Source organism: Amblyomma americanum, chromosome 10, assembly GCF_052857255.1.
Source record: "Amblyomma americanum isolate KBUSLIRL-KWMA chromosome 10, ASM5285725v1, whole genome shotgun sequence".
Taxonomy (NCBI): domain Eukaryota; kingdom Metazoa; phylum Arthropoda; class Arachnida; order Ixodida; family Ixodidae; genus Amblyomma; species Amblyomma americanum.
Genome location: NC_135506.1, coordinates 127,031,048 through 127,044,248, shown reverse-complemented (window position 1 = coordinate 127,044,248; position 13,201 = coordinate 127,031,048). Strand labels below are relative to the sequence as shown.

The window sequence follows — 13,201 nt, the reverse complement described above, 5'->3', positions numbered from 1 at the left end:
TAATGATAAAAGCTTCCAAGATTTCTCGAGCATGCTAGTTGAAATATTTCTTGGTGATGCAGGTTTTGTCAAATAGGGGAGAACATTTGCATTTGGTGCGGTTAATGGCTAGGTTAGACCCCGTAGTAGCATTTTGAGAATTTGTGGGCTCGCGCAACCTGTCGAATACATCTTCCAGTGTGCCCTTCATAAGAGCTGCCACATGAAAGCGGAGTTTCGTATACAACATTTTTATTAAACTGCACAATAGAATTCTGGTGTTTTTTTTCTTACTTCCAATCCGTTCACTCTCTTCTCTATTCACGCGTTAGCACAGAGAACCATTTTTGTTCCGAGTAGAAAAAAATTACACGAACTCCACCTTTAGCACCTATCTTCTTGAGCTTGTGGGACACACCATGCAGATAGGAAAAAACCACTGTTCGCGATCGTTCGATGTCCATATGTTGCTTCTTAATATTTAAGCGGATTTCCTGAACAACTTTTTTTGCCAAGTTGCGCAGCAGGTCGTCCGGGAAACCAGCGCGCCTGAGCCGGCTCACCTGCGAGTTGAAGCTGGCGGAGACATGGTGTTGGCAAGATATGTAGATGGCGTTTTTGATTGCGGATGTGGCGATACCTCGTTTCATAAGCTTCGAGTGCGCGGAGGTGAACGGCAGCATGCTATTCTGCGAGCGGGGTGCGTAATTTCAGTAGATGTGGCCAGGGAAAAGGTGCAGAAAAAGATCCAGGAAGCGAAGCTTGTAGTCTGTGGGATGTTCAACCGTTATGGGGAGATCTTTTAGGTCCAAAGAGAATTCGGCGATGATGCGGACGGTGTCTTCAGAGGCGTTTTAGTGCGGGTAGCTCTTGAAAATTTCCAGACAATCGTCAACATATCTGAAATTTTTTTACTGTGTTGTGGTCTCGAGATTCGCTGCCAAACTCCTGTCATATCGGGCAAGTAGCAGGCCGCTCAGAACTGGTGCAAGGTAGGAGCCGATGCAAACACCTTTCTTTGTGTATACATTTTTCCTTAGAAATTGACCAAGAAATTGGAGTTATAGAGGGTTAATAGTTCCAGGACTGTGCTAACGCTGCATCCAACGAAGTTCTGGAAGTAAACATTTACGTTGCAAAGAACGCTGACTCGATACCAACCTTAAAGCGATGGCCAAGACGGCCAGGTGCAGTATAATGTGGCTGAAGAATGAATTCATTACGGAGGGTCGAGTGATAGTAAAGGCTGTGAAAAAAGTATAAGCGAAAATGTTCCGGCGGGACGCTCATGACGGAAGGGAGATGTCCGATTTTAGAGGTTATACTGACAGCAAGGTTATTACAGGAACAGATGAAGCGAGTAGAGCTATTGTGCACTTTTTCAAGTGAAGTAAATAACTTGTTAGTGGTTGGGTCCCAGACTGGATTTGCGTATTCTGATTTAAATCGAATGGTTGTATTATCTAGCAGAAGTTTTATAGTAGAAGGAGCAACTGAAACGTTACGGTGTAAGTAACCTAACATCCGATTAGCGTCATTAATTACAGTGTCAACATGCAAAGATTTGGTTAGATTAGATCCGAGGTGAGTGCCTCAATACTTATTGGAGGAAAGAGAGGATAAAGTAGTGTTGTTCAGGTAATACCAAAATGTCCCATTAGGTGCACAAAAAGCACGATCAGTTTACACTTCGTAATATTTATTTCCACTAGCCAGCTCTTGAACGAGGTAAATATAGAATTTAGGCCCGACTGAAGAATGTCAGCACTGTTAGCAGAATAGACTTCATAGAAGATCACGCAGTCATGAACGAATATATATATATATATATATATATATATATATATATATATATATATATATATATATATATATATATATATATATATATATATATATATATATATTTAAGAGAAGTGGGCACTTCTACAAAGACACTTTTATTTATCAACGTTTCGACCGCGGTGCGGTCTTCTTGAGGACTGTAGTGGTCTCGCGTCAGATGGACGTTTTAAGTTTGTGAGCTCAAGAGGAGGGAGAAAGGAGTGTAACACGCAAATAGCAACAACGGTTCAAAAAACTGAAAAAAAGAAAATAAAGATGGGGGTGCGGGGAGCAGACCGGGACAATATTGGGGGAGGAAGCAAAAAAATAGAAATAAAAGAAAAAAAGGGGGGAAAACTAGTATAGTAAGGAAGGGTGGGGTACAAAAGGAGATGGCGAAACGAGAGAAAGGGAGAGGAAGACGGTGCGGGGGACATGGGCAGCACGGAAACAAAACACACAAACAAAATGCACAAACACAAAGGGCGCCGCTGCAGATGCGTGGCCAAAGAGGAGCCGCTGCGCAAATGACACTGGCAGTGACGAACAGGCCAAACCAGGCGCCTTTTGGGGGTCTCACTAATTTCCGGTGAGCCGAGGGCTAGAACGTTAAGGAAGGAGTGGGCTACGTTAACGAGCACATGTCTAAGAACTTACTCACGGGGTCTGGGTTTCACTGAACGGTGCACCCCTCTCCGTGGGTAGGTCGTTGAACCGACCTCGCCGGGAATACTTGTTTGTAGGGGAGGAGGGCTGGGCTAGCTGTGTGCAAAGATTTCAGATTGTCGGAAAATGTAAGGAAAGAACGTCAAAAACTTATCAATACTGCACGAGGCAGGATAGTGTAAGTAAGGAGGGGTATGATTGCCTGGGATATACACTAGGAGTTATAAAAGGTATATCTGAGTTAGCCAATTAACGAGAAGTGTAGTATTATTTTGTTTGGAGGTCGTGAATAAAAGAAAGGGTACCAGGCTTTTCGTTAAGACCTTCTTGAATAGTATTAAACTTGTGGATAAAATAGGATTCACGCTGTTCACGTTCTCGCCTGTTTTTGAAGCCCCCTTGAATAATTGTTACTTTTAGTTGGTCAAATGGGTGTCCTTCTGCGTTTACATGCTTGGATAGGGGAAGGTTTGGGAGAGACTTGGCGTGTGCGCGGTGATTGTTAAATCGAATGCGGAATGCAGTGTTTGTCTGTCCTATGTATTGCTGGTTACACAAAGTGCATTCAAGAAGGTAAATAATGTTTGATGAGTCGCAGTCAAAGTTACCGTTGATTGAATGCTGGAAAACTGACCTCGTACTAGTTGCGGAACACGTAGTCTGCATGTGCTTGCAAACTTTGCAGCGACCTTTACCACAGGGATGCCAGCCCTGTGGTAAAGGTCGCTGCAAAGTTTGCAAGCACATGCAGACTACGTGTTCCGCAACTAGTACGAGGTCAGTTTTCCAGCATTCAATCAACGGTAACTTTGACTGCGACTCATCAAACATTATTTACCTTCTTGAATGCACTTTGTGTAACCAGCAATACATAGGACAGACAAACACTGCATTCCGCATTCGATTTAACAATCACCGCGCACACGCCAAGTCTCTCCCAAACCTTCCCCTATCCAAGCATGTAAACGCAGAAGGACACCCATTTGACCAACTAAAAGTAACAATTATTCAAGGGGGCTTCAAAAACAGGCGAGAACGTGAACAGCGTGAATCCTATTTTATCCACAAGTTTAATACTATTCAAGAAGGTCTTAACGAAAAGCCTGGTACCCTTTCTTTTATTCACGACCTCCAAACAAAATAATACTACACTTCTCGTTAATTGGCTAACTCAGATATACCTTTTATAACTCCTAGTGTATATCCCAGGCAATCATACCCCTCCTTACTTATACTATCCTGCCTCGTGCAGTATTGATAAGTTTTTGACGTTCTTTCCTTACATTTTCCGACAATCTGAAATCTTTGTACACAGCTAGCCCAGCCCTCCTCCCCTACAAACAAGTATTCCCGGCGAGGTCGGTTCAACGACCCACCCACGGAGAGGGGTGCACCGTTCAGTGAAACCCAGACCCCGTGAGTAAGTTCTTAGACATGTGCTCGTTAACGTAGCCCACTCCTTCCTTAACGTTCTAGCCCTCGGCTCACCGGAAATTAGTGAGACCCCCAAAAGGCGCCTGGTTTGGCCTGTTCGTCACTGCCAGTGTCATTTGCGCAGCGGCTCCTCTTTGGCCACGCATCTGCAGCGGCGCCCTTTGTGTTTGTGCATTTTGTTTGTGTGTTTTGTTTCCGTGCTGCCCATGTCCCCCGCACCGTCTTCCTCTCCCTTTCTCTCGTTTCGCCATCTCCTTTTGTACCCCACCCTTCCTTACTATACTAGTTTTCCCCCCTTTTTTTCTTTTATTTCTATTTTTTTGCTTCCTCCCCCAATATTGTCCCGGTCTGCTCCCCGCACCCCCATCTTTATTTTCTTTTTTTCAGTTTTTTGAACCGTTGTTGCTATTGGCGTGTAACACTCCTTTCTCCCTCCTCTTGAGCTCACAAACTTAAAACGTCCATCTGACGCGAGACCACTACAGTCCTGAAGAAGACCGCACCGCGGTCGAAACGTTGATAAATAAAAGTGTCTTTGTAGAAGTGCCCACTTCTCTTAAATCTTTATTCTGCGGAGCCAACGCAACCTACGTTCGTAACATATATATATATATATATATATATATATATATATATATATATATATATATATTGTAGTGTGGTAATCTTCATCGATATGACCACTGACATGCGTCGCGTGCTGCCGCTCTCAAGGACGAAGAAGTTGTTCGCTGCCTTGCTCTTTCGCCACGCCTGACGCTTCGCTGCGAGTCTCCCCTGAGCGGCTGGAATCATCTGGGTTCACCGAATAAACACACCCCTACAATTGGTGGAGGTGCGGGGTAAACTGTAGTGTGGTAATCTTCATCGATATGACCACTGACATGCGTCGCGTGCTGCCGCTCTCAAGGACGAAGAAGTTGTTCGCTGCCTTGCTCTTTCGCCACGCCTGACGCTTCGCTGCGAGTCTCCCCTGAGCGGCTGGAATCATCTGGGTTCACCGAATAAACACACCCCTACAATATATATATATATATATATATATATATATATATATATATATATATATATATATATATATATATATATATATATATTAAACAAAACTAGAGAAGGAAGGTTGTCAATGTCAATGAAAAAGGAGGCCTAATATGGATCCTTGTGGGACTGCACATTGAAAAGGACTGTGGTGGGAGGATTTTTCATTGACTGCAACAAACTGAGAATGATTGGAAATGTTTGATCGAAAAAAAATTATTACCATCAATATTAAGTTGACGGAGTTTATAAAATAGCAGTATTTGAAGAACATGGTCCAAGGCGTTAGAAAAATCAATGTACAGTCAGTTAACGAAGAACCATGAAGAATACGGTGTAATTTATAAGTAAAAGATATGAGCTGGTTTTCACGCGTAAATGATTTGCGAAAGCTATGTTGAGCTGGTGAAAAAAAGGAGTTACATTTCAAAACCTTGGCAAGGTTTGAAAATATAATTTATTCTAGAGTTTACAGCCAGTATTAGAAAATGAAATGGACTGATTACCTAAGTAATATTTAGTACTTGAATTCTAGATTTGAATCGGCTTTGAATCTTTCCATTGAGTTCGAAGAGTTGATTAGTCAAGTGACTGCTGAAATATTTTGTTAAATGTGACTAAAATGTAAGCACAAGTATTTTGCAGAAATTTTCAATCTATGGATTCTTAGCCGGAAGAGGAATTATACTGTAATTTGTTGACGAGTTTTGCAATTGCAGCCGTGTCAGAAATGGGAGGCATGAATGGGTAGCCGTATCGCAGAACATCTAACAGATTTGTATTTGAAACGTCGGCGAAATTTCTTGAAAAAATATCTTTGACTAGTAGCACATTGGTTAGGAGGAACAGAGTTGTCCTCTGTTTCTACCTGAACAATAGCGTTATCAAGACCTTGATTAATCGTACGCCAAACCATTCGAACATAAGGTTTCGGGATTCAACGTAATTTATTCGACATGAAATTATCCTTAGCTTCCTTTAATCCGGTATCAGGTGCCGATATGTAGGCTGTCCAGCGCGAGTTTGATGGTGAAAATTTCGCCACATGATACAGTCGTTTTTTTTTTTTGGTTACAAAGCCGTTTGATATGGGAGTTGTGCCATGGTGTTCTAGGATTAGACTTTACGGAAAGTAACGTACTTCTTTGTTTAATTGATTTCCTTCAGTTGAAAACATGTCTCGGTTACCTTGAATAGAAGGCTCATCAAAGTTAGTCAAAAATGTGTGAATGAAATTAGCTAATGCATTGTTTATTGCCTCGAAGTTAGTACTCGCATAGTGGCGAACTGGTTTGCGAATTTTCGCTGTTTTTGGTACGTGCGCGGAGAGTAACGAGGATTAGATCAAGTGCATTGGCCGAGGCATGCGCAATTATAGTAACGGGAGTCATTAACTGTAATAATATAAACGTGGGGCACAACTCTAGAAAATCGTGAGCCTGAGAGGAAAAAATGGCGGTGGTTTAGCTCTTGCTAAATTTGGAGTGACGCGATAGCTTTATCTCGCCGTGCGGAACTCGCTCAGTCGAAATGCAAAGTCAGTCTTTCGCCTCTCCGTTTCCCTTGGCGTTCCTTCATCTTCGTCCCTGGACAAGGATTCACTCTCTTCACCCTCTGCCCCTCTCCACTCCCCTCATCACTCGGTTTCGCCGGCGCGCCCGCCGCTGGCAGCTGCTCCGCACCACGTGACCAACCACGTGACCAGCCACGGCTCCGACACGGAGCTCAAGGGGTGCCACGCGGCTCAAGGGGTGCCACGCTGAAGGCTCGAAGTGCTAGCGTAGTGCAGCTATCGGTACTAAAGGTGCCATAACAGCTTGTTGAGTGTTCCACATCATCTTAGGAAAGGTGAAGACACCGAATAAGAAAATGGGGGATAGAGGAAAGCGTGAGAAGTCATTATACTACTATGTAGTTCCGGGACAAAAGTAATTGTGTATGTGGGCGGATGACATCAATTGCAGAGAACAATTTTTTGATTACCAACTATTACAGATACCCAAACTATTTGTAGATTACTTTTGACATGAATGCAGGATGGTGGAAAATTATTAGACACCCTTGGCGCACCGCTGTTATCACAGCGATATATGGAGAAACAATATGCATCTTGGAATATTTCCAAAGCTTGAAAGTTATAATGAAGCCACGTCTCGGTCCGTACGATAATATAAACAGAATATGTATCTATATTGAGGGTAAAAAGAAGTTATATTTGTTTAGCACGGTTCTGATATTGGTAAACAGGACGGCCAAACATAAAGAGCTTGAGTTCCCACAACTCTCCGCGCATTCCTAGCTTCAGAAGGCAGGTTTAGATGCAGTGATACCAGGCTCACCGCGTCGCTCGATATTTTCAACCTCATCAGAGACAGGAATAAACTTAATTAGATTTCTTGGAACTTCGCGGGTACCGGGTGAAAAGTCTTAAATTATGTATGTGTCATTGGTTTTGAATTGATCTAGCATTGATAACACCTCTTCTTTGATTTTGAAGTTGAAACCTTAGCAATGATGGGAAGTGGTTTGGGGATATAATCTGCGTGTTAGATATAGCCGGTAATTTAAACTATTGGGGTTCCATATAGCCGGGCCTACTGTATTTTAGTCCGCAAGCTTGCAAAGCTTGTAAGTTGGAATCAAGAGTGCTCACGCTGCACACCGAGAATACTCCTTTTAACTGCAGGTAACGACGCACTGTAAATGGGACACGTGTTAAAGAAAAATGCCACTTTGCAATCGCTTAACAAATTCAGAGTTAAAAGCCTCTGAAAAGGCTGCTAAATGTGGAATAATGGTTGTCGGTGTTGTGAGTTTTCTCAAGGGCTTACTTTAGAGTGCATGATGTCATCTTAGAATTAAAGTTCCATAACGTGTGGTTACAGAACATCTTCAAATACTTCTAAGCCTCATTGTATACCTGCTCTTTGCGTCCTACTTTCCATGTCCCCTGCGCAGAACGGCCCATCCCGCACAAGACCCTTGTGTGCACTTTCGGCCCTCAGATAAAAGCGAGCTCGCCGTTCCCTGAGGACGGCTTGTGCGACTACATCATCCTGGAGGATATGCCTTCGGGAAGAGCCCAGGATTTCGCTGAGCCGTTCAAGGCCCCAGTGAAGCACTTCATCGACATCGCGGCCAAGCACCGCAAGACCGAGTACGGCGTCGGCTTCGACGGCTTGTGAGTGCCCTGTCCACGTGGTAGAAAGGGAAACCTTCTGCACGCTTTTCTGCGTGACTTGAGAGTTGTGCCTTTTTTATTTTGGAAAAGATGCCAAAAGGAATAATGCGGAAGTGTCACCTAAAGTACAGCCCGTGCTACAAGATCAAGCAAGGCACAGCGTGCAGTACATTAAAATTGCTCACAATCTCATAAATCGATCGTGGCTTCGCCGTCTCCATCTTGCCCACTACGCGCTATGCTAAGCATTGAGGAAAAACTGCTCTTCCGAGAGATTTAGGCCAATCACCATCATGACTAGATTAACTAGGTTGATTGCAGGATAAAGGCTTCACCCATACCTCTCCGTAACCCTGTCCTCTGCCAGCTGCAGACAACTTATCCACTAAAACTTCTTAATCTCGTCCACCCACCTAACTTTCTGCCGCCCCCTGCAACGCTTGCCTTCTCTTTTTATCCAGGCCGTTAGGATTAATGACCGTTAGTTATATCGCCGTCGTTCCGCGTGCTGTGGTCAAGTCCTTTCTTCTTCTGGATTATATTACGAAGCCGGCCGCGCTTGCTAACTGACCCATCTGGCCTCTTCCAGTCCTTAACGCTACACTAGTGATCTTCAATTCCATAGCTGGCTGCGTTGTCAATTTCAGGTGAACCTGTTTCGTTAACCATTCACGTTTCAGCTCCATAGGTGAGCATCGGTAATGTACTGCTGTTGTATACATCTCTCTTGAGGGACATTGGTAAATTGGTAATCAAGATCTTCAAGTTATTTCTCACTCGTGGTCCGGATTTCCGGTCACTATACCTGCCTTAAAAAGACTTAATCCCTTACCATTTCCAGAGTCTCGCTGCTTATTGTAAACTGATGTTGCCTTTACGAGGCTGTTGAACTTTACTTTGGTTTAACGCATATTAATTTTAGACCCACTTTTCTACTCTGCCTAGTTGAGTCATTGATCATTCTTTGCAAAACAACCCCTGAGTGACATATCAAGGTGACGTGATCAGTGAATCTCAGATTACTAAGGTCTTCTCTATTAATTGTTATCCCCCTCTGTTTCCAGTGCAAGTCTGTGATTACCTCATGTAAAGTGGCGGTGAATAGCATTGGCGAGTTCGTGTCTCCCTGGCTGGAGCCCTAGGTTTCTTATTGGAATTTTATTGACCGATTTATGCAGAACCATGGCGGCTATGTAGTCGTTATAGTATTCTTCCGGTGTGATCAAAGACAGCTGTTCAAACATCTTTAAAATCTCATTTTAACTTCGGCGTTGGTACTCGTATGATAAACAAGAAAAGTACAGATTTCAGAATTGAGGGTTAGCGCTTTTTTCAGGCATTGCTCGCATAAAGCTCCGGACATTGATTTAGTTCAGGAAGCGAAGAAAATCAAATTTTCAAACATCTCAATTATATGTCCTGGAAAGTTAGAAAATGCTTCAGGGCCGCAAAAATCACCTGTCCACTTTTCCTGATTAAAACAAAACAGAAGGCTATTGTTTCCAGTTACCGATGTGTTTGGCAGTAAAGAAAAAATGACGGAATATTGGCCGTTTGCGTGTAAAATCCTGTATGTTGGGCAGTGGGTAGCGGCCCGAGACGATCTTGGTAATCAGGAATCGGAAGTCTCCACGTGGCCTCCAGGCCGTTCACACCTTCCTCTCACTACTGACTGGATGGAGTAGAAGAGGAGGGCCCGATAATGCGAAGTTCAGCATGTGTTCTAGTTCTGCACAGACTACGCTGAATTCTCCAGGGATCGGGCGTCGTGGGCGAGAAAATACCGGAGGTCCTGAAGTTATAATATGACGCCGAATTTCGTGGCAAGCGTGTTGTATCCAGTCTCATACTGATGTCAGATCGGAAAATCTTGGATCAGGGCTGACAACTGACAACGGCTCCTTGGCAACTGTAGCTCATGAGAATGCTACATCAGTAGTTGTGTGCACTGTAGTGCTCGAATGCAGATGTTAGCTGAGAAGTCAAGGTTGTGCATTCGCCTGACGTCCACGAGGAGACCTTGTCAGAAGACCATTTGAAAATCGTCATCAATGACGGCAGATACAACGTAGACGACTAAAAACACCAATAAGAAGACTCTTCGACGCCCCAGGTTGAGGGACAAAGGGCGTTGCCAGTACGCAGCAATGCGTGTTCTGTTGACTGCCTGTAAATAGAAAATTGGACCGGAGGCACGTTCTGCTTTTGCCGCTGGGAGGGCGCTTACATTGGCTCCGATGTCACTGAAGGATTTTTGTGGTGTCGCCAGCCCACGACCTGGAATAGGCGACATTCTTGGCACTGATCACTTTGCGCTGCCAGTGGTTGTCCGGGTGGTTTTTCGCCCAGGTGCCCGGCCAGGTGAACTACTACTATACAGGTCTCTTGTGTGCCCTAGAGTAGGCCAGTTCTGTCTGTGTTAGAAACAACAAATCACTCATGCAAAACCTCGAATCTAACCAAAATCACTGTGCTCGTTTCATCTTTATAATTACTCACGTTCGGCCAGTGTAACACTTTTGTAGAACACATTACATCTTCCTGACCTTTGCTTACGCCGCCGTGTTTCTCCTGTGTCTTTTTCATAAAATATATTTCACCAATGAAAACCTAAACAGTAACTTTTCTTATCCCTACATAATTTTGTACCGCATGAACCACCGTTGAAATGTTGGCGTGCCAAGCTGCAGGACTAATATTTCTGCCCATTCGTCTGACCCAAAGACTAGCGCGGACTGAAACCTTCCCGCCTCCTTCATGTTCTTAACTGCGCCAGACGCCTTAAACCGTGCTGTATGTCATCTTCACATTTTATGCCCACCATGCATGCATTGTTCTGTTAACCACTCACTCTACTCTGTAATTCCGATAGGTGTTGGTATCTAATATATGAAAGAGGCAGTCTCAAGGATTGGCACCGAAGCGGCGATGCTAGACGCACATTCATGGCCCTGCGGACTCGCCTCACTCAGGCCGACCGCGCTGGCGAGTCGTTGAGGAACGACGAAGTGTGCATCCACGGCACGGGGACGGTTCCGGACGAGTAGCTGCAGCGATGAGTTCCACCAAGCACAGAGGTGGTCAACCTAGGAAGGGGAAACAGTGGTGGTTGTGAGATGAGTCGGCTGGGGAGTCTTGGCAGGGGCGACAAGCAGCAACGCTTGCTTGGACCTACTGACAGCGGCGAGAGAGGTGTAGTGTGGCCACCTCCATAACTTTGTCGGCAAGCGTGACCAGCGATACCAAATCTATGGCCTCCGTTGTAGCCAGCACAATTTAAACGTTGGATGCTAGGCGCTGGACCAAATACTCGCACAGCGCAGCTTTGTCCATCATATGGGCAGTAACGCTTGGTATATTTGAATGGCGCAAAGAGGCAAACACAGGAAGACAAAGGGACAGAAAAAGCGGCTACTACCAACTGAGTTTATTGCGGAAAACACTACCTTTATACGCCAATACACTAAAATTATCATCTCATTATCAGAGCCAGAACAAGCAAACAGGAAACAGGGCAAAGAATCAAGATTATATTTTTATATAAAAAACCACCACTGCATTACTGCTTCCAGAACAAGGCATAAAAAATTAAAAAAACACGATAACGTTATCGAATAACTTGATCTACACATGACCATCTAAATTATCCAGTTCCCGGCCGCTCAGTTTACCTGACGAAGTGCTTACGCAACTGGGCCCACTTTTCTGTATGTGATATGACTTTTTTCCACTCGCTGTCTTCCTTTCACGATGAACCGCGCGCCGTTTCCAGCACCGGTTCGCAATCTTCACATTATCTGCAGTGATCAGGTAAGTTCCCCCTTTCATCGTTCTTTATTGTACGTTTGTGCTCGCTGGCTCTCACATTTAAACAACGGCCGGTCTGGCCAAAGTAGATGCGCCCACACTTGATAGGTTTGGCAAGAGTGGCCAAACCGGCCAAAATGTTCCCGTCCTTGTCCTTGTCCGTCCTTGTCCTTGTCTTTGTTCCCGTCCTTAGTACTGTATACGCCTCACCGGTCTTCTTAAGTTCACTAAGCCCCATGACATCCCATTTAATGTTCGCTAGTTCCTCGGACAGCACTGCTAGGCTGGACTTGCTAGATTAGTTTCTAGGGTGAAAAGCTGCCAGGTTCAGATTCCAATGGCGGCCTATCTGGAGCCAGAGATTCTTAGCACCCTTCGCTTCATCACAGGTCTGACCGCCGCCTTGATCAGTTGCTCTGCAGCGGTTGGCGACTGAGGGCCGACGGCTAATTGGTTTGTTCATGGAAGGTTGTGGCCAAGTACTGCACCAGGGTGGCCAAATCCTGTTCTGGTGAGGGAATGCTTTGTCGGTTGTGGTCACCTGATTCACCCGGCGGCCTGATTAAGGCCGCACTCCAGGACTGGTTATGCAATTCCATCGACACGAGGAGTTTTTTTTTCTTCAAATTCGGTGGAGAATTGCGCTGCACCGGGATTTGAGCTACGGTCCTCTCACACGCGAGGCGAACGCTCTACCTCTACGTCACAGCTGCACCCTCTACACCATACTATATGCTGCATTCTCTACGCCTCTACCTCTACGCCATCGCTGTGTACGCTGTCATGTAAAAACCATTTCGCGCTGTCCGCACTCCCACCTAGCTCTCGTCTGCTTCTGGTCAGTCGTCTGATAATGGCGGCGAGTGACGACCCCTTGGTTGCCATTGCTGCTGCATCTCTGCCCACTTCTGCTTCTTCACGGGCACGTACCGCGGTAGAAGATATCGGCTTGACGCCGTTTCCTACTACAGTAAGCTACCTGACCTTCCTTTGCTAGTGTCGCCAGGCCGTTAGCCCCCCTGGCTTAGGCTTATTTCTCCCAGATTTTTTCAGTGTGGTTCTCGTGGTGCGTTGCAGCATACTAGTGTGTTGCGTCAACATGGAACAGTGATAGAACATAGTTTCAAGGGCGAGCTCTAGACTAAGTGATGAGGCTACATTTTTCCTCAGTCATATTAAGAAGGCATATTTTAAAGAAGTGAACATAGAAGTAAACGCTGCCATACAAGAGTGCCTTCGGGGCGTTCTCCTTTTCAACTTCTTTTGCAGTGG

General features: G+C 44.9%; 1 protein-coding gene across 2 annotated transcripts in view; it reads left to right on the top strand.

The window, feature by feature from the left end:
• The window catches only part of LOC144106695 (uncharacterized), a 196,239-nt gene that overhangs the window by 94,139 nt on the left and 88,899 nt on the right, over window positions 1–13,201 (top strand). For both annotated transcript variants that reach the window (XM_077639537.1, XM_077639536.1), the window contains one exon: window positions 7,900–8,122. In XM_077639537.1, coding sequence (XP_077495663.1) covers window positions 7,900–8,122 — 223 coding nt within the window. The remainder of the gene's footprint in view (window positions 1–7,899; window positions 8,123–13,201) is intronic.